Source organism: Falco rusticolus, chromosome 15 (assembly GCF_015220075.1).
Source record: "Falco rusticolus isolate bFalRus1 chromosome 15, bFalRus1.pri, whole genome shotgun sequence".
Lineage (NCBI taxonomy): Eukaryota > Metazoa > Chordata > Aves > Falconiformes > Falconidae > Falco > Falco rusticolus.
The window spans coordinates 2134228-2155807 of NC_051201.1; the positions used below are offsets into that span (position 1 = coordinate 2134228).

Genomic DNA, 21580 nt, shown 5'->3' on the forward strand with positions numbered 1-21580 from the left:
CCCCCGGCTCCTCGCATGCCCGCCCGCCCGCCCGCGCTGCCGGGCCGGGGCCGGGGCCGGGCCGGGCCGTGCGCGGCGGAGCGGAGCCGCCGCCGCCGCCGCGGGATTTTCTCAATGGGGCGCCGCGGCGGCTCAAACCCGCGGAACGTTCCACGGGGGCGGGGCCTGCCCCCGCCGCGCACCGCCGCGGCCGCCCATAGGCCACCGCCCCCCCCCTCAGGCCACGCCCACCGGATGGCGTAGCCGCCGCCGCGGCGTGGGGCGGGGCGGGGCAGGGCAGGGGGCGGTGCCCGCCCCCCCGCTGGGGGGGCCCGATCCCTGCGGGGGCGCAGGCGCCGTCCGCCGCCGGGGTCCCCAAAGCTTTGCGAACGTCCTCAGCCCCATTTTGGGGTGACACGCCCCCCTCGAGGGCCCCGGCCCCCTGCCTTGGGACCGGTGTCCCCCACACTTTGGGGTCCTGACACTGCCTTGGGGTCCCCAACCCTCATGCCTGTCCCCAAACCCTCATGCGTGTCCCCGACTCCCACTTGGGGTCCTCAAGCCTCCTTTGGTATCCCCAAGCTGCTTCCTTGGGACCCCAACCCCCTCTTGGGGTCCCCAACCCCTCTTGCATGTCCCCAACTCCCACTTGGGGTCCCCAAGCCTTCTTTGGGGTCCCCAGACCACTCCCATGGGACCCCAACCCCTCCATGGAGTCCCCAAGCCCTCCTGCATGTCCCTAACTCCCCCATGTGGATTCCCAACACGCTCGTTTGGCACTCCAGTCCTCTCTTGGGGTCCTCAAGCCCCTCCTTTGGAACTCCCAACCCCCCCTTTAGGGTCCTTAAGCCCCCTTTTGGGACCCCAACCCCTCCTTTGTTGTCCCCAAACCCTGCTTTGGGGTTCCAGTTGTCCTTTGCCCCTTCACACCCCTTCTGGAAGGTCCTAAGTTCCCACAGGGTCACCAATCCCCACTTCTGGGACCTCAGACCTCCCCACTGGGGTCCCACCCCCCACGTTGGAGGTCCTCAAGCCCTCCTGTGGGACCCTCAAACCCTTCTGAGGCCCCCCCCAAACATTTCTGTGGGGTCCCTGGGGCCTCTCTTTAGCATCCCAAATCCCTCTTATAATCCTGCTGGTTTGTAGATGGATGGTCCAAAAAGTCCCACCTGTGACTTCCAGAGTCACTGTGACCCTGGCTGGGGAGGACGGACAACGGGGGTGCTGGGATCCCCCCTCAGCACCACCCCAGCCGCATGAGCCCATCCTCGCCACGAGCATGCAGCCAGGTGGTGATTTTAGGGCTAATTGTGGGGTAACCAGGAGCTGCTTATATTTTGGGTCTGTGATGGGAATATTCTGTGAAAAATCACCATTTCTGTCACACCTGACCCTCAGCCATGGCCAGTCTCAGCTCGGGGGGGGGGGGGGGGGGGGGGCGCGGTTACCGACACTGACAGTTGGTAGTCCCCAATTACTGATGCCATTTTTTGATCAGGGGGAGAGCGGGGGGCTGGTGGGCTGCAGGGACACAGCACGGCACAGCAGCTTGGCTGTGTCCCCTCTCCATCCATCTATCCCTTGACGTGGGGTGTGGTTTTTTTTTCTTTCCCCCTCTTTTTCTTTTTTTTAAAGGGTTTTTAATTAACTTCCTGTTCCAATGGTGGGATAATGAGTTTTAAGCAGCACATGATTCCAGTAAAGAGGTCAAGCCAGCAATGAGGATGTCAAAAGAAATTAAGTTAGGAATTAAGAAGAGTTCCAGGGGAGAAAAAAAACCACCAAACCATCGAGGGAGGGAGATGCTGCCAAGGACAAGGCTTTGCTCACCCCCCCGCTTGGCCGCCTGCCCCCCAAAAGGATCCTGACGGCGTTTTTCACCTCATTTGGCCCCGAGTCGCAGCCTTCCTGGAGACCATCACACCCCAGGGCAGGCAGCTCTGCTTCCAGAGCCTTCCGCTTCCCCACCACCGCTCACGGGTGTGCTGAGCTCCCTGCCACGGCTTCGCAGGGTCGGCCTCAAGGAGGCTTGAGTGGCCTCTGCTTTGCGTCAGCCGTGATGGGTGCTGGCTCCATTCGGGCCTGGGTGATGGGGAGCCGAAGCTTTTGGGGGGTCTCCATCCCTGCCGGCACAGCCGCGGGTGTTTTGGGGTCGGGGCAGTGCTGCAGAGCCAGCGGGTTCCTCCAGCACATGCGTGGCATCGCCCGCTGGCACCGCTCACAGCACCCAGGTTATTTACCTGGTGTGTTTGCCTACACTAAGACAATTAGACAAACCATCTAATTAAATGCAACACCATTAACTGCATGGACCTCGGGGGCTCGGCGGGAGCGGACACACACAGGGTGCCCAAATTTCCTCTCCCCAGAATGCAGCAGGGGGGCGTTGGCTATTCCCAGCTCTTTGTGCTAGCAGCAGCAGTGGCAGCATCCCTCGAGGGACCAGTGGGACAGACCCCAGCCACTGTCACACCCTCGGGGGGCTGCAGCTCGCCCTTGCTGTAAGAAGCCAAAAAAGCCTGGATGGAGCCATGGGGTGCTGAACACCGGCATGCAGCCCTGCCCCGGGAAGGGGGGCCCAGCTACAGGGAGGAAACAGGTTGCAGTCCTTCCCTGCGCACATTCCTTGCCAGTGTCCTTTTAATTAGCTTTTTGGCACCATCCCAAAGCCTCTTAGATCCCCCTAGGCCTGAGAATTTGCAGTCACATCAAACAACGCTGGGCCAAGGGCCGGATCCCCAGCGTGGGGACGTCCCATCTCCCTGCCCCATCATCCCGCGCATCCCACACCGGCGTGTGGGGGACCCATGGGTGCCCCTGCATGGGGACAACCAGCATGGTGCCGGTGACAGCGGCATGTCTGGGTGTTTCCCCTCCTCTGCCTCCGATCCCGTTGTGTTTGCAGAGAGATTGTTATAGGGTAACAGAATAAATAGCGTGTTTTCCCGAGGAGTGAATTACACGCCTGCAGAGCAGAGATAATGTGCAAGCAGCCGTTTCCCCCATTGTGAGCGAGGTGACATCTTTTTATGGAGCTGTGTACATTTGTATTAGTGCCAATTAATCTGGGGTGATATTATTAGAGACGCAGGGAGAGGAGGTGTCGGCGGAGGAATGTAAATGGGAAAAGCTAAGGCACTGCCTCGGCCATATTTCACGAGCAAGGGGTGGGTGGCAGAGATGCTGGGTGCTGCGCTGAGCACCCTGAGGGGGTCTGGGTGCTAGCGGGACCACAGGCTGCCCAGCTGGTGGCATTACCTACTGGCACAGCTCCACTGGGGCTGTAGAAACAGCTCTTTCCAGATGCAAAAAGTCATGTTTTAAGGGGTTTTTTTTTGCTTTTGTCCCAAGAGGGAGGAATGGCATCTTGGTGCCCCTGACCATGGGTAGGCCCTGCCACCCACCCAGCAGAACCTGGCCCTGGGTGCCACTTGTCACCTGTTTGTGGCTCAGCCCCAGGCAGCTGCTGGAAGCCCAGGGTCCTCTGTGGCTTAGGCACGGCTTGGGCACGGCTTGGGCATGGCTTGGGCATGGTTTAGGCATGTCCCTCCGCTGCTTGGGCATGGCTTGGGCATGTCCTGTGCAGAGATGTTGCTGCAGGGCTCCCCAGAGCTGCAGTGGCAGTGCAGAGGTCTTTGAGTTAAAACAAATGATACAAAATGATGCTGGATGCTACTGAAACCCAGTGGGAATGTGCGGGTGAGCAGCTCTCGTGCCCCACATTCAAGGCTGGGATTTCTCAGTGCTTATTTCCTTCTCCCCATCAATCTCCCACTATAGGGGCGATGCTCTAACTCACAAAAGGACCGATCCCCTCGTTCCTGGGGGCTGAGCTGCAAAACTGGGCTGCAGCTTGAGGGGCATTGCTGCTGGCAGGATAGGAGTCCCTGGGCGGGTGCGTCACTCCTGCATTATCTCCCCAGTTCCCCCATCCCCACACCCTGCAGCCACCCAGGCTCAGGGCTCCCCTGCCTGAAGGCAATTCAGCTTCAGGGATGCAAGAGCCTGCGGGTGCCTGTGGTCCCTGCCACGCACATACGACCAGAGGGATGTGAGCACCAGGGTTCCAATTCCTGCTGTGCATGGAACGGCCAGATTTGACTCAAAAGCAAGAAAAAAAATAATAAATCTTTAGCCCCTGCTAGCAGCATGACAACCATGGTGGATCTCGTTATCCTCCAGGCTTTCTGGAGAGGCTTAAAGCACCTCCAGCTTGGAAACTTGGGTGTGCAGCTGAGCAGAAGGGCTGGCTGGATTTGAGGGGGCTTGAAGAGCGAACAGCAGCTTGAGGAAAATTTAGGGTGGTGGCAAGAAGCCAAGAAATCCCCTAAGGGGCTCTGTGCAATGCCAGGCACCCTCCACTCAGACCCAGCCACCCTGCAACCCGCTGGGGTCAGCTACAGGATCATTCCTATCCGCCGAGGGTGTGGACTGGGGCTGCGGATGGTGCAGCCCACCCGTGCTTCCCAGTGGGGTGCAGCCCTGGGACCCCTGGGCATGCTGGGTCCCATGGGTGCCCCCCTGTGCCACCAGCACCCCCCAAGCAGCGAGTTAATCTGCAGCTGGGAGAAGCTGCCCAGCTTTGCCTTCCTTGCTGGAATTACGTTGACGGGGACCTGCAATCTTCCAAGTGACAAGCACTGCCGGATTAATGCGGGACTCAGCAAACCCAGGGGCTTTAGGGAGCTGAGGGGAGCTGATGGATGGGGGGGTCACCCACCCAGCTGGTGCTGAGACTGCGGGAGGGGGATGTGGGTGAAAGCAGGGGGGAGAGGATGGGGGACACCCCCCCCCCCCCTCATTTAGAAGGGAAAGAGAAGAATTAAATATTTCAGCCTTCAGAGCTGCAGGGACAATGGTAGCATCTCCCCGGGGAGCAGTGTTCAACCAGGAGTGGTACCCAAGGCGAGCACCACTCGTGGCCCGTGCTGCAAAGTGGTGGGTGCTGATTTAGGACGGTGCCCCCCCACCCTGCCCAGGGCCCCGGGGATGGGTCCCATCCTTTGCAGCAAACCTGTGGCTCATTTCCAGGTGCCTGGCTTATGAAGCTGGAGGTGTGGGAGAGCTACAGTAACCACCAGGCATGAAATACTCCTCTGCCCCGTCGGCTTGCTGCCCTGGTGAAATATAGTAGAGGGAAAACATAAAAGTCCCATTTCCAGCTCCATAATATTTCCTGCCAAAACAAAGTAAAATGTGCTGCCTTAAATTTTCTGCAAAATTCTTTTGAGGTTATTTTTTTCCCTAAATTAAGCCATACTAATTATTTTCAGCCACTTTATCTCCACTCTGCAACACACCAGGAGGGTGCAGGCGGCAAGCATTTTAAGCCTCCATAAACAAAAGAGTAGTTTGGAAAATAATTCTATCAATTAATCAAATTAATCCTGCAGTTTTAGTTACAAGCCCCAAGTGGCAAGGATTCTAGCCTGCGGTTAGGAGCTATCTCTCATTGACAGCATTTAAATATTATGATTGCAACAGTAATTAAAGAATATAATATGCCCAGCTTTGTGTCAGCCTTCTACCTTCAGACCTCAGCGCTGTGCTGGCAGAGGTCAGCTTGAGGACAAATTGATGATGACTAAACTTGGCCATCACCACCACCAATTGGTGATGAGCAAACCGCCCCATCGCTGTCACCAACTGATGATGACCAAACTGGGCCATCACCGTCACGTTGGATTTTTTTTTCCCCCAGGACAAGACACTCAAGCCATGAGTAGGACTTGGCCAGGATGCAGGGAGGAAGAGGAGATGCACAATCACCTTCACCATTGAGAAGCTCCACGGCTTTGCAAATGACTGAAAGGTGACAGCAGCCCCACCAACGTTCTCCCACAGCCACTGTCCACAGGACACCACGATGGCGCACAGAGCATCCGAGCATCCAGCTGTCAATCAGAAACATCATCATTCGGTCAGAGATGTGCGTGGGAGGAGGGGACCGTGGGGGTATGGGACAAAACCAGGGAGGAACATCCCACAAACATCACGCAGACAGGGAATTTCTGTGAAAATATTGGAATATATTTGAAAAGATTAATCATGTATGATTTTACAGTACCACCCCATATTTTCATCTCATACTTTATTTAACAATATTAAAGAGGCACTTTAAAAGCACACATACAACATCATAAAACGGCGTTTCCTGCTCTCTCTGCTTCTCTGACAAAATATCAAAATAAAAACTTTTGACAGAACACATTGCACCCAAGGTAAATTACCTACAATATTTTTATACAATACAAAGAATTGTAAAGATACATATTAACAGAATAAAGCCTCTTTTTTTTCCTTTTAAATCTAAAACAAAACAAAAAATAATTGCAGGACAGACGCAAAGTACTCTGACTGTTCATATCACATCAGTGCATTACTTCACCTCCTTGACTTGGGAGTATTTCAATAGTATTTTAATTATCCTCCATGTCCTTGTTTGCACCTGAGATTTCTTTCCGGATTCAAAAGTTCGGTTGTATAACGCGCTTGTTTAATGTGACGTAACCTTTTTGTCACTATGGAGTACCAGCATACAGGATTTTTTTCCTCTAAAGTTGGATTTTTTAAAATTTTTTTTCCTGCTTTGTTTTCTTTTACAGGTAACGGCTACTTCCTAACGGTTCCCTTTTATTTTTCAATCAAGGAAGTCTGTATTCACATTACAAAAGAAGAATAGCACCAGTAACTGCATAGTAAAAAGCGGATACCTATATAGCCACTAACTCAATACAGTAAGATAGTTTAGAAGTGATACTGTTGAGGGCACTCGGACAGTACCGGTTTGGTGCGGTAAGTTGGCACAGTTTTGTCGTTGCGCAAAAATTCCCCTCACAAACAAAAAGAAAACACACGCACGCACACACCCCCACCCCACCCCACCCAAAATATCAGAGTTTGTCACAAGTGTCAAGGTGCAGTTTGCTCGCGGTGGCGGCTCTCCTCTGGTTACATCGTCCACAGTGGTCACAGAGCGGCAGCATCCTCTGAAGGGCTCGGGCAGCCCCAGCAGCCCCAGAGCTGGTTCGTTATTCTCTTGACGATGTAGAAACAAATTCATAGGGATGGCTGTCAAAATATAGGACACTTGATTCTTAATTTAATTTTTTTTTCTCCCCTAATTGTATCATCTCTTAGGCCAGCTCCCAATTAAATGAATTGTACGGGATTATTTGTGCAAAATCTTCAAAAAAAAAATTTGCTTTCTACAGTGTACTGCACCTTATGAATAAGACGTCTACGGAATGAAGTTCATCTCTTCAAGTACTTTGTACAAAGATAACACAGACACAGACTCAAAAGGGTCTGAGATTTGCAAGTATCCTTATAACCTCAGCACTTCTGCAATAAAGCAATTGCTCTCGACGATTCAGTCTGCCCAAAGCGATTACAATTTCAGTTCATGAAAATCATCAGCAACATCAAAGTTCTAGCATTTGCATGATAAATCAGGTGAATTAAAGTAGATTAGTAGACACAAAGCAAACTATTTCACAGAGGCTGCAGTGCAAGTTCATTTAAGCTAGACAGAGAAATCATGCTACACAAACGAATTTAATGCTTTGATAATTTTTCCCTTGCAAACCCCATGAAAGCAGCTGAGGATCACCATAAGTCACTTCCATAAATTATTCTGAAGTATCTCTTCTTAAAGGAATTTTAAAGCTAGTTAATTTTTGCCCAAAGAGTTGGCTTAGCAGGTTGTTCTGGGACTCGGCGGTGCGGTAGCTGGATGAGCCGGCCGGCTTGGCACCGCGGGCAGCACGCGGGCTGTGCAAGGAGCCGTGCGGGGACGGCACCGGCCCCTTGGCCAACACTTGGTGGAGGCTCTTCCCCAGAATGGCCTTTCTGCGTTTCATGTCCCCGTTGGCATGATGGAGCTCCCCCTTCTTCTGATTGTAAGTGTCCAGGACCATCTTCTTCAGCTGGGAGCCTGTTTTGGGCTTGGGTACCAGTTTGTTGCAGTGTGCCTCCCTCCTCCCAGGGGAGAGGGCAGAAGCTTCGGCGTTGCTCCAGCCGGCGCCTTTGAGGTCGCTGGTGCTCTCACTCCTTGCCGGGCATGGGGTCCGGGCTTTTTTCTTTTTCCCATCTCCCTCCATGTTCTCCCGGGAGCCGGAGCTGCCCCGGTGGCTCAAGGACTTGTGCTCTTTCCTCCTCTTAGGGTGAAACTTGCCGGCGGCTTTGCTCGGCTCCACGTGGCTGTGTCTCATGGTGTTGCTGGACGCCTCGCCTTGGGGCTGGTGGCCAGTGGATTTGCTTGGGTTGCCACCTTGCTCCTTGGTGTCAGTGCTACTGTCCTTGGCCTCAGGCACGGCTTTCTCCCTCCCCGAGATGGGTTGCTGAGCCTCCTCTGCACTGCCATCAGGGCTGCCCATGCCAGGGGCAGCCTCACTGCTGGGCTGGCCACCTGCGGTCTTCTTCTGTGGGACCGAATCTTTGGCAGCCCCGTTCAGGGTGGGCGATGCCGTCCTGTCCTTCAGGGGCAGGGGGTGGTGTGCAGCTTCTGGAGATGCGGCCTTAGAGGCACCTTCACAAGAAGAGGCATCGCTGGCATTGGGGCTGCCCCATCTATGGGTCTCCTTGGCTGATGGAACCTCTGCCTGTGGGGAAGGAAGCTCTGAGACCTTCTTGGCAAGCTGGAGAAATGGGATCCCATTCACGGCATCGCTGGCTGCACTGGGATTTTCCAGGACACCCACTATATATTCATCTTTGTTGCCTACGATTGCTCTTTTATGGGCGTCGGTGTAGCCACGTTTCTCAGTCAGGTGTGGAGGAGAGAGTTTTTGGTCTGTGGCCTGGTTACAAGCCAACCCAGCAAGGTCAATGGTAAACTCAGGCGAGTCCAAGAAAGGAAGTGGTTTCCCATCAAATGCTCCTTTCTCCAGCTCTTCGATAGACAGGGCAGCGATATGGCCAAGCTCTGGGCTGCTCGCCGCAGCCTGTGGCAACGACAGGGAGAGGCAGGGTGGCGGAGGCAGGGCATCAAACTGGGATTTCTCCATCTCTGCCAGGAGGTCGGAGAAGTCACCCACCAAGTCTTCTGTTTTCACAGGGGGTTGGGGTGCTCCCGGGTCACTGGGAGTTGCAGGGAAGGAGGCGGTGGGAGCCTGCAGGCTGGGGCTTGCAGCCTCTGCTAGCTGAAGGTCACTAGTGTGGTCCAGGTGGACCGGCGAGCTGCATGGGAGCGAGCTGCTGTGGTGAACAACCTTCCTCTTCTTGCTCGGTGGCATGCCCTCCCGGAGAGAGCCGTCCTCTTTCACCTTCTCCCTGCTCTCCCTAGAGGCAATGCCAGGCCTCATGACCCCTCTGAATTTGAAAGTCTTGTTGCTTCCTGCCAGGTGCTTCTCCATGTGCCGGTCGTACTGCTCTTTCTTGGAGAAGGTGTAGTTGCACATGCTGCAGATGAAGGACTTCTTGATAACGTGCATGACATCTGCACAGAGCTCGCAGGCATACAGGGTGGTGTGCTTGATCTCCTGCTCCTCCACTATGCCATGCTCCTGGCTGAGGTGGTTTCGCAGCTCCTTTGTTTCCTGGTAGAACATGGGACACTTGTGGCACAAGTAAATCTTCTGTAAACTGTGCACGACTAAGTGCCGCTGGAGCTTGAAGGGTTTGGGAAACTGTTTGCCACAGTGATGACAGTCCCTGGAAGGGTCCTTGCAGTCTGGGTGCATGGGGACAGATTTCGGGGTGCCTTCGCTTTTCGCTTTGTGCTCTGGAGACGGACTGGTGGATGCTTTAGAGGAGCTGGGTGCAGGTGGCTTCACCTTGACGTTGCTTTCCAAGGGGTCTTTCATTGCCTTGGCCTCCTGCTCGAGAGGCAGCTCCTTGGGGCTCTTGTTCTCTCTGCTAAACACATGCTTGCTGCTAGGGTTGGCGTGCCGGGAGGACCTGCTGGGCTTCCGATACATGATGGTGTTGAGGAAGTGGGTGACAGCAGCATTGTCCTCACCAAAGCAGGCTGGCAGGCCCATCACGGACTTCTGCGCTTGCCCCTTGCGAGCGAACTGGGTGGCGTGCTCCCGGAGATGCTCGTTGTACATCCAGACATCAGAGATCTCCTTTAGGCACATCCCGCAAGCCCACAGACCTGCTTTGTTTTTGGCGTGCTTCTCCTTCAGGTGGTCCCTCAGCTGCTCCCGGGAGCTGAATTTGCGCTGGACACACATGTAGCAGGTAGGTGGAGGGGAAGGGTTATGGGAGAGCTTGTGGAAGTCCAGCTCCCCCAATGTCAGGAACCACTGGAAGCAGACTTTGCATTTGTACTGCTTGTCTTTGGTCTTGATGGTTAGCTCACTGCGGTTTTTCCCCAGTTTCCCATCTTCTAGCTTACTTCTGTGCTTGCTGTGCTGGCCCGGCTTCGGCTTATAGCTCACAGCATTGTCCTCCTCCTGGCCAGGAAGGTCTTCACAAGGGCTGAAGAAGCACACGTCTCTCATTTTCAGCTTTGCATTCAGCATCTCGATGTCGATGGTATGAAACTCAGGAGAGTCTGAGTCTTCATTAGCCTTGCCATCGTAGGGCTCCTCCGCCAGCTCGGGGGGCTCAGAGCTTGCTTCTCTGAGTGAGTGCTCATCCTCAAGGTCCATCAGAGGCTCAAACATGTCCTCAGCAGAGAGGCTTTCTCCCTCCTTCTCCAGACTCCCCCAGATGTTCAAGCTGGGGATGTTGTCCACCTGGCTGCTTTGGCACAGGAAGGTTAGCATGTTGTCTTCCAGGTCAATGTCCTCCTTCCCTTGGTCAATCTCGCAGCCCGATCTCAGCGCAATGCTTCTAGATCCACTGGGAGCGGCATCTCCGCTCTTTGCCTTGCTGCCGTGACACATGTTGAGCATTAAGGCATCGTCAACAGAGATGGTTTCGTATTCGCAGGGGTCCTTGGTGACACAGAAGGAGCTGTTTTCACCGAGGTCAGAAGCTAATCGGATCGTGAAGAGGTCGACAGCACCTGCTGGCTGGAGGTTTACCTCAGTGATGGGCTTGGGTTTCTTGCTGCGCTTCCCATACACCCGTGTGCACTTTCTCCGGACAAACTGGTCGTCCCGGGGGAACAGCTGGGAGAATGTGGAGTCATCATCAAACAAGCTCTGGAAGTCTGAGACGGCCGTGCTCTCCATGCAATGCTCTCTGCCTGGTGGCATGTCTGCCTTCACCCATTGCTTTGGCTCTGCAGGAGGAGGGCTGGTCCCTGCCGTGGTCTGCAGAGTGCCTTGCCCAGGAACATTTTGAGTGGCTGCTGAATGACATGTCTCCAGCGGCAGACCGCCTTCGGCAGGAGCCGTAGGACCCTGCGGGGCATCACTCCCGTTCCCAGAACCACTGCCTGCCCCTGGACTGTCTCCTGTCTCAGCATCCACCTCCTCTGCGCCATCAGTACCACAATGCTGCTCTTTGCCTACCTTGCCCAATCCCTTTGCCACTTGCTTCACAAACCCGCTAACCCACTGTTTGCAATCCTGTGTGTCTTCCACTCTGTTTGGATCTTCCACCTCCCCAGGACAGGCGACTGTGCTCGCCACTGACCCTGACCCCTTGCTGACCATCTCCTTTGAAGACACCATCCTGTCACCCAGATCCTCTGCAAGTTCAGCTGCACAAGAGGACTGTTTAGCTTTTTGAGAGTGCTGGGTTGAGTTGGACCTATTTTGCTCCTCTGTGGAGATGCAACCACCTGGCTCATGCAAGCCCTCTGCGATCCTGGGCAGACCAGAGCTGAGGACAGCAGGGGGAGGACCTGTGCTCTTCTCCAGCTCACATGGACCATCGGGCTCAGTTCTGCTGGGAAACACCTTTGCTTTCCTTCGTCTCGCTTTTCTGTTTAGCTTCTTTTCAGAATTGCTGTTCACCTCTCCGGGATCTTTGCTTTGGCTCCTTCTGCCCTTTTCTCCCTTCCTGGCTTGCTGTCCCGTGTCCAGCTTCCCAGCTGCTGCCTTGCCTGCTCCCCTTGTCTCCAAGCGCGGTCCCTTTGCCTTCATCTCCCTCTGGAGAACACGTGTGTGGTGCAACTCCTGGGACATCTCGAAGGAGATCACACTGAGGTCACTGAGCACTCTGCTGACCACTTCTTGCATCTGCGTGCTGGGCTCTTTCTCCAGTTCTGGGCATATTTTCTGGGAGACGTGTTCAATGTTGGGGGTCAGCATCTGTGAGCTGCAGGTTTTGTCTTTGACTGATGTCTTCAGGCTCCTTGTGGGCACCTTTTGGGCTGCTTTTGATGTCTTGTCTGTAGGAATCAAAGCAGACCTGGGAGTCTTGCTGGGCTGTGGTACGCCACCGCTCTTCACCTGGTGCTTGACAGCTTTGTGCCTGGTCAGGCCAGGTTTGGACCGAAAAGTAGCTGAACAAATGTCACAGGTCACCGGGAGCCCATTTGGCTTCTTTTCATTGTGAAGTTCAGTTTGGGAAGGGTTTGGAGTACTGTCAGGCGTGTTGCCCTCTCCTTGGCCCATACTGTTTAACACACAACTCTCAGCTTCTCCAGCCCTATCGCTTTTGGGCTTCTCCCCTTTTAAACTCTTTCCTACATTCTCTGTGGTTTTGGAAAGATCAGGTCCCACCTCTGCTGCCTCTGAAAACTTGTGACCATTTAAGTCATCAGGACCAAGATCTTCAGTCCCTGTAAGACCTCTGTTGACACTAGCTGGCACCTGCTGAACAGCAGAACCATTGCACAAAGCCTCTGGTTCACTTTGATGCACATTTCCATCCTCAGAGCAGCTTTCAAGCCTGTTCTCTTGGTTCAGGTTCACCTCTCTTTCTCTGATCGGCAGAAGACCCGTTGTGGTCTGGGCTGGGTAATTTTGGGTTTCTGGAGGAATGGAGTTGATGACTGTATCTGTGATAGTGCACACTTGGTTTTCTTTAAAATGAGAACTTGACAGCCCAGCGCCGGTGCTTTCGGGTACCTCTTTCCCAACACCCTTCTGGTCAAAAGGTGTTGAGCAGGGAAGAGAGCAGCCCTTCCCGTGTGGTTGCTGGGCACCATCCATCTCCAAGGCAGAGCCCACCAGACGATCAGTGTGCAGCAGAGCACAGGGTCTTGCTGTCCCTTCTCTTTCAGGTGATCCATAGTTACCCAAAACACCGTCGGGGAGGTGATGGTGACCATCCTCGACCGTCTCCATTGCCACGGCCCCGCAGTGATGCAGTAAGGGAGGAAAGGTGGGTGCCCTTTTCCATGTCCCTTGCTCTACCGGGCTCACGGAGGGGTGATGGACACGATGGCTGTTGGCCTCAGGAGGACACCTCTTCATGGTGAATGAACTTGATGCATTAAGCAGGGACACACCATATTTCTTCTGACCTGAGAGCTGAGTGCCAAAGCTGGGGACCTCTCCTCCCTCAGCCCCACCGCTTTGCAAACATTTAGGGTGAGAAAAATTGGCTGGCAAGGGCAGGTTGGCTGGAGATTCGCCTGTGTAATGACAGCCATTGAGGGACTTCTTGCCATTTCCTTCTCTGGGAACCTTTGCAATGATTGTGCTGGCTTTTGTCTCCTGCACCAAGTGGTGGTCCTGGTGGGGATCCTCCTTGGAGGGCCTGGGGGAGCTGGTGGGACTTGCGGGAGCACTGCGCCGGGGCTGTGCTCCCTGCCCCACCTGAATCCTTTCCAGCCTCTCTGCTGCTGCACTGCCCAGTGTTTCTTCCTCGAGCAAACTATGGCTTAAATGCGATTGCTCATGTTTTTTAAATGCCAAGGTTGCTTTGGTTTTATCTTGCTCTGGCTCTTCCATGAGCTGATAGGCTTTCTTTCCTTGCCCTGGCAGTGGGGTCACCTCTATGTTTTCGAGTGGCAAGAGGTCATTACGCTCTTGGGAAACACCATCTGCACGGATATTAATGTCATTCAGTTCCGCGTGTTCATTTGCTAAGTGCTGCAGCTCCGTTACATTATTTTGCAGCTCTGGCTTCACGAGCGTGGATTGTTTTGCATGGTAAGAGCCGACTGCACTGAATGACTCCAGCTGCTCACATCCACCAGAGAAAAGCACGGCCTCTTCTGCTGGGGCAGCGGTGTTTTCCATGTTGCCTCCAATGAGGACATCCCCCTCTCCTTGGTCAGGGCAGTATGTCCGACTTTCCCCCTCCATGGCACCACCACTCTCCTCTTTCTGCTCCGGCTGGATGCGGGTGGTGGCAGAGGGGTGGCTGGGGGCAAGCAGCATGGGGAAGCACGGCATCAACAGCTCCTCTTCGTTGCTCTTTACTGTTCGGGCAACGAAGAGCTGCAGCTGCTGCAGAGGGTTGGCAGCTGTCTCCTGGGGTGCCAACACCTTCTGGGAGCTGCAGTCGCTCTCCTTGGGCAGACTCAGCATATCGAACAGGAGCACTTTCTGCTTGCTGGCTTTGTCACTGGCTCCAGGGGCTGGATAGGTGGTGGGGCTCTTCCTCTCCTCCGTTTCTTCTGTCAACGCAGACCCATCACCATCCCCTTTGAAGTCCTCGGCACTTTTTGCCATTTTGGGTGACTCGGGCCTGCTTAAGGGTCTTTCTTCTGTATCTGGGACCTCTTTGATGTGAGGCGAAAAGGTGAGATCCAAGCCCGGAGTGGGACCCTGCTGAAACCCAAATTCAGGTTTACAGTTTGGAAGATGGGCATCAAACTTCTCCAGCTCTGCAGCACCAGTGAAGCTTTCATCTGCTTTCCCCGGCACAGGGAAGCTCTCGGCACTGCACTGGCGTGGCAGGGATGGCAGGGGATCTTTGGTCACTTCTGCTGCCTCCAGGATCTTGGGGAACACGGAGTTGGTGACAGCGGGAGGGCTTTTTGTCATGGGCTCTGTGTAGACGGGAGCCTCTGTTTGGTCTGGTGTGCGTGAGCCAGGCAGACTTTTGGAGGAAGACCCATTTTCCATCTTTCCGGGGTCACTTTCCTTGGTGGCCATGGCTCCTCGGAGCTGCTCACTGTTGTCCTTGGAGCAGAAACGGTTTGCAGCGAGCGGGGCTGGCGTGCATATCCCTGCCTCCAGCGACCCCAGCTCCACCGGGCATGGCCAGGGCTCCCTGGGTCTCTCATAGTCCCCACGGGTGCTCGCAATGGCTGGCTTCTCACCTCCCAGCCTCTCCCCAATGCAGAGGCTTGAACTGCCCAGCTCATCTGCCAAAAACAGTCCTTTCTCATGGCCTGTCTCTTGCTCGACTGGCAGTGGTGGGAACTGCTCAGCCGCCTGTCCTTGCAGATGGGCAGCAACGTCTTGCTCGGGTTTCTGAAGGGCAACGGATGCCTCGTTATCCAGCTTGCTGGTTTGCAGTTGATTTTCCAGCTCTGTGACTAATCGCTTGATCTCCAGCTCATCATCTGATATGTTGTTCATAAAAGTCACGTTATAATCTGTTATCCTGTCTGGTAGTGGCAGGGAAAGTTGGCTGGTAGGGACAGGTCCTTCCTCAGGGAATTTCTTGGCTAGTGGCTTCTCCACTGAAAGGCTCTGGAACTGAGTCATGTCTTCTGGCAGCATTGGAGCCACCTCCTCCATGAGGGACCAGTCTTTCTCCGGCATGAACGGTGGATACGGTTGCTCAAATGGCAGTGGCTTGCTGGGGGGATTGCCAGGACAGGTGAATGTTGTCACATAACCATCCTTGCTCGCAGAAACAGTCTCGTACAGTGGTGGATCAAACTCGGTGACAGGAAGCTCTCCAAATATTGAAGAGGAATCAAAGCTGAGAGGGGAGGAGACCTTGCCCTGCGGCGTTTCTGCAGCGTACGGGGAGATGCTGGCATGCTTCTGCTCGAAGGAGCTGGCATTGATGTCATCCCGGCATAAGTACATGTCATCCATGTGTGAGGAGCCCAAGGCTGGGGGCTTTGAGAAAAGGTTGTCATTGTAGTGACTGGGGGGGCCTTTGGGATCGAAAAAGGAGCTGTCACTGCTGACATATGTATCTGGTGCCTTGGCAGTGAGCATCATCCCCACTGCATCCCCCCTGTACGGGGCAACCGGTGTGGGGTAGTCCTTCCGACCGTCACACAGCCCGTGTGCCTTCAAGTATTTGATGCCCGCTTCCGCATAGGCGGCACTCACGCTGCCAGGACTAGCTTCGTTATCGCCGTGGGATGTAGGAATTAGCTCTTCTGCATGGTACTTCAGCCCGTCGCTCGTGAAGGGGGAAAACTGATGCCTCTGGTTGACCATGGTGAGCTTGGGTGAGTCCTGAGACTCCAAGGTGGGTTCTCCTGCCTCCCCCATGTGATCTGCTGCTTCTTTGGGCTCTTCTACCCCCTCCTTACAGGAGACCCCAGCGGGGCTCCTGCCCGGGGCGGCCGTGCTGGGCAGCTGCCTTTCCTGGGGCTGCGGTAACAGTTCCTCCTTTCCACAGTCCATCACAGCAACATCTCGTTCAGTACTCGGACATGTCCTGGAGCCTGCTAGCAAAGGTCTGGCTGAGCCAAACCGCCTGCTCCCCCTGGGAAAGTCCTCTTTGCTCTTCTGGCTCTTTTTTGGACTCCTGTCTTCGGGAAGGCTGAGTGGAGTCCTTGGTGCATGTGCCGGGCTGCCCAACCGCCTCCTCCTCTGCGTGCCTCCCTTCTCGCTGCCCGAGCCGGCGCCATCAGTGTGGGGTGGGCTGGTGCCCATCTCGTTGGGCATGCTACTGCTGTGGTTGCTGCCAGTAGATGACTGGCTGCTTCGTCTTCGGACTCTGGAAGCACAATCCTCTTTTGTGGCATCCTCCTGGCTCGGGACCCCCCCATGCTCCAGTGTATCCCTTTTCTGACTGTCCCTTTTCCGGCTGTAGCTCCAGGCTGGGTCTTTCTCTTTGACTCTCTCACTTCTTCCTGGGCGTTTCTTACTGAAGTTGCATTTGGTCCTCCCGATGAATCCCGTGCCACGCTTCTTCCTCCCCCGGAGCTTGCTGCGCTCTGCCCTATCGTCATCCGAGTCGGAGACATAGTCGTACTCCTGAAACTTGCCCTCCTTGGCAGCTGGCATCAGCCTCTCGGTGACCTGGGGGCACTGTGCCTGCTTGCTGCTCTTCGCTTGCAGTTTGTGCAGCTTGTTCTTCTGCTGTACGATCTTGTGAATGAGCTCCTTGCTCCACGTGCCACTTCGGGGCTTCCGCTTCTTCATGTCCTTCATGGAGAACCGGGGTGGCTTGGAGCTCTTGGTGGCAATGCCTGGTCCCACCTCACCCTTCACCGGAGGCTCCTGGCTGAACTTCCTAGGATGCTTTTGGCTGGAGGTGGACTTGGAGGAGGTGGTGGACGCTGGGACGCTATTCTTCCTGCCCGCCCGCAGCCTGGCTGTCCTCTCTGCTCCTGCTGCCCCGGGATCTGGCTCCTGGGCTGCCAACCTCTGCGCTGCCCTCCGCTTGTGAAGGTGCTGCTTTCCTGCCCCTCTCTTTGCCTGCTCCGCACCCGGGTGGCCATCTTCATAAAAATGGCCAGCCTTGGGCTGGCCCACTGCCTTCTCTTCTGCTGTTTCCTGCTTTGATTTGCTCTCCGAGGCCAGGGCTTCCTTCGCCTTGTGGGACATCCCACCACCGGCTGCCTTCATCCCCGTCAGCTCCTCATCAGCAAACACATCTATGAAGCTGCTGTCTATCTCTGGGTTATCTGACTGGTATCCCATGCCGTTGAGAGCTTCGGTGATCAAGCTGTCCAGCTTGGCATCATCGATGTCCAGGTCCGAGGCAGTGAGCGGCAGGGAGCTGGTGGTGAGGCCATTGAAGAGACCGCCCTTCAGAGCATCTTCCTTGCCCTCGCTTTTGCTTTCCCCATCCAGCAAGAAGTCATCGCTCTTGTTTAATGCCAACAAATGCGCCTGGTGGTCTGGAGAGAGCCCCAGGCTGGGGGGTTTGGGGGGCTCTGGGGGGAGTGTCTTCCGCCCCTCGGCTGCCCGGGGAGCATCCTTGCCCTCTCCCTGTAGAGTGGGATGGGAGGCGCAGAACTGGCGGTGCTGCAGGAAGGAGGAGAGGTTGCTGTAGTTCTGGTCGCACTGCTTGCAGGTCAGGAGCACGTCCAGCTGGTCCAGGCTGGCGCTGCTGAGGGAGCTGGCCAGTAAGTGATGGGAAGAGTATGGTGGTGGAGGCTGCTCCCCGTCCAGCCCATCCGAGCATCCTTTGGCCACCTCCACGCCAGGTTTGTGGAATGGGCTCGCCGGGGTGCATTTCAGGAGGTTGTCATCTTTCAGGGCATCAGGAGGGAAGTGGAAGGACTTGATGGAGTCTGTGGGGTGGTAATGAAGTGAGCTGTTGCTCAGGATGTCAGAGGGGTGGAAGGTTTTGTTGCTGTCCTTGGGATGGCAGGGGTGCTGGAAGAAGGGAGAGGGGGTCAGCGCTCCAGACATCTGGCTGTCTTCGAAGCTGGGGTTGAGCGGGCTGCTGGACATGGGGGAGAGCGATGAGCAAGTGCTGCCGCAGGTGGGGTTCGGGACAGGGGATGGCAGCGGGGACTCACAAGGGGAGGCAGCTACCAAGGCCGATGGAGGCAGGACCAGCGCTGAGCCTGACGAGCTCCTTGAGGGAGGAGGAGGAGGACCTACTTGACCCATGCTGTAGAAGAGGGTTTTGCTTCTTGAGTCACAGGCAGGAGACCCCGGCTCCTTCCCACTCTCAAAAGAGAAAGCGCCCGTTGAGTTGGGGTCTCCCCTCTGGACCCCAAGGCTCTCTCCTGACAAGAGCTTTTTGCCGTGATACCCTGGAGAGTTACTTACAGGGGGCCCTTTTGGGGCTTTTGTGCTCCCCTGCCACTCTGACGTGCCCAGCGGGAAGGGGAGCTTCTGGCTGGTGATCTGTCTTGACAGCTCTAGCCTGTTTTGACCCGGCATTGCAGAAGTAAGGTGTACTTGCTGCCAAGGTATCCTGGCATTTTTCTGCCTGTGCTGCCTCTGCTCGGGGCCAGACTGGCACTCGAATGAGAACTGGTTTCCAACAGGGTTTGAATAAGGTGCTGAATTCTGGTCCATGGGAGAAAACGCCTTAGCGGCACCTTCCCAAGCTTGCACAAGCCTGGGGTGGGTGGGTGCCGTAGTGGGAATGCTTGTCTCGAAAGGCACGGATCCTGTGCTGGCGCTGCCCGCGGGAGAACTGCAATAGGCTTTGCTCTGAAAGTGCACTTGGGAGAGAGAGTTTGGTGGCATGTTCCTTCTCAGAGGGCTGCTCTGGGCCAGCAGCTGCGGGCTGGGGACACTGTCTTTCGCTGAGGCTTGCCTCTTACCGACTGGCTTTGGCATACTAGACGAGTGTAAACTAGACAGAAAAACAGCTTGGTTTTCTTGGAAAGTGCTTGGGTTTTGGTCGATAGCACCAGATGACGAGAGAGCACCATTGGGGTCAGCGGGATGCTCGCTCCTGCCCTTGCAGCACGGCAGAGGGCCGTGGTGCGGGGCTGGCGGCGGCAGCGGGTGCAGAAACGGCGGCGGTGGTGGTGGAGGGGGCAAGCCATACAGCCTGCCCTCGGGGGACACGCTCTCGTAGGAGCTGCTGCTCAGTGCCTCCTCTTGCCACTCTCTGGAGGACGAGTGGAAGGCGAAGGTGCCGTGAGCCAGCTGGCCGGTGGCAAGCCCAACGTCCAGGTACTCCTGGCTCCCCGCATCGCTGCGGTACGGCTCCTTCCCCGCATCATGCAGCAGCTGGAAGGGGTACTGGCAAGGCAAAGCCCCCAGACCGTGGGTGCTGGCTTTGCCACCCTCGGGGAAAGAGCTGGGCTTCTGCACCGAGATCCCGTAGCTAGCACCGGCAAAGCTCTTCTCCGGGGAAGGCCAGGAGTCAGTCCTGTTCGCCTGAAACTCTAAATAATGTAGCTGCCCGTTGGTGCCAGGGCTCTTGAGGGGGATGCTGGCAGCGGGGGGCTGCCCTCTGGGGCCGTGGGAGGGGGTGGGCTGTGAGGTATAGTTGGCGGAGGTACGGCCGGCAGCAGCATCAGGGAAGCAGCGGCTGAAGCCAAGGTCTTCTTGCCGGAGCTCAGCCTCGCGCTGGGGGATGCTGGGCACGTGGAAGCGGTAGCTGCCAGCCACAGGGCTGCAGTTTGCCTCTGGCTTCTTTGGGGGGGTCACCTTCTGCTGGGGGTAGGCGATGCCGATGGTGGGGTTCGGCCGGGCGCCGGTGATGCTGAGCCGGTAGAGCTGGTGGTGGCCCCGCTCCCCCTTCCCCGAGCGCCGGCCGCGTTCGCGGGCTCGACCCTTTCCTGGGGGGGACTGGGGGCTGCCCTTGACCTCTCCCCAGGTGCTCTCATTGCCGAACTTGGGTTTGCAGTGGAGGGATTTGAAGTCGATCTTCCCTGCTTGCTGTGGCCGGATCACGGCTTCCCGCTGGCTGTGGGGCTCCTTGTCCTTGGGGCCGGGGAAGGGGGACGTGCCCTCCCCGCCGAGCACCCTCCCATCCTTCTCCCCGCAACCTTCAAAGCCAAAGTCCTTGTCGGGGTCTTTGGGGCTGGCCTCAGTATCCCCAATGGTGTAAACATGCTGGGTCTCTCCAGTCATGATACCGAGGGGGAGGGAAAGGCTAGAAAGCCCCGGTTTCCCGTCCTGCTGCGAGCTGCCGTCCCTCCGTCACGGGCATGGTCCTCCTCTGGTGGGCACCTGGGCGGCGAGAGGGGCAGCGGCTCCCCGGGGCCGGGGCGGCGCGGGGTCCCAAGCGCCGGTGGGGCTCTGCCGCATCGTTTCAGACCTGCAGAGGGGAAAAGGGAGAGAAAGGGAGGCCGTCAGCTGGGGAGGGGGACAGCGGAGGGAGGGGGGATAGAGTTTGGCCCCTTTTCTTGGCGCTGCAGTGAGGAGGGGGATGGAGCAACGGGCAGTGTGACACACATACAACCCCCCCCGCCCCCACCCCAGCAGCTTCGGGGTGAAGCCCTCCAGCTTTTGGCTCTTCAAAGGATGCTCGGAGCATTGCACCTTTGGCAAAAGCTGCTGAGGGAGGCACTTTTTTCCTCCGGGGAAGCTATTTCTGGGTTACTTCTTCGCAACATAAGCAGAAAAAGATGACAGAAGAGCTCCACCTACGGATTAGCGGGAAGGGCTGTCGGGCCAGGCTGGGAACGGCTCCCTGTCCCCATGTCCCTGTGTCCCTATGGTCCCGTGTCCCAGCTCCCGCGGCCGGAGGGGTGCTGAGGTCAGGCTGTGCAGCAACAGGCTTTTGCTCTACCACAACTCCCCCCACACCGCATCCCTTCGACCAAGCCACTGCTCTGAAATGCAAGCCCTTTCCCCAGGGAAAGGACTTGAGCTTCTGCTGCCTCTGCCTTAACTTCAACATCCCCAGCCCCCCCCCCCCCCCAAACTACCCCCGCAATTTTAGGCACCGTTAAGTAGGTAAAACCGTAAAAACTGAGCCCTGAATTTACCAGTTGATTTTACAGCTCAGGGACCTCAGGGCATTAGACATGAAGCACAAGTCAAGCGCAGCCTTTTAAAAGGTACCACCAGGATTTTAGCCCCAGACACAGGCTATATTAAAAAAAGAGTAAACCTCTGTTTTAAAGAGTCTCTTTAAAAAAGTCTGTTGGAAACAGAAAGGGTTTCTTTTTCCTCCCTCACTAGAAATGCTTCCTTACTGTCTGCTGCAGGGGGCAAAGGCATGATACTGCTGGGATCTGGGAAGGGGGGTGACCTGGCTGCAAAGCAGTGTGAAATTCAGCATATTAGCCTAATCCTGG

General features: G+C 55.9%; 1 protein-coding gene across 1 annotated transcript; it reads right to left on the reverse strand.

Moving 5' to 3' along the window:
* Positions 1 to 4817: 4817 nt before the first annotated feature.
* ZNF469 (zinc finger protein 469) lies at positions 4818 to 20586 on the reverse strand. Its single transcript, XM_037408899.1, has one exon. The coding sequence runs from the start codon at positions 20406 to 20408 to the stop codon at positions 7611 to 7613; it is 12798 nt and encodes a 4265-aa protein (XP_037264796.1). The 5' UTR covers positions 20409 to 20586; the 3' UTR covers positions 4818 to 7610.
* Between the last annotated feature and the right edge of the window lie 994 nt (positions 20587 to 21580).

Bases quoted from the DNA above. Each gene is read 5' to 3' on its own strand.
- ZNF469 (XM_037408899.1), bottom strand. From the start codon at position 20,408: ATGACTGGAGAGACCCAGCATGTTTACACCATTGGGGATACTGAGGCC.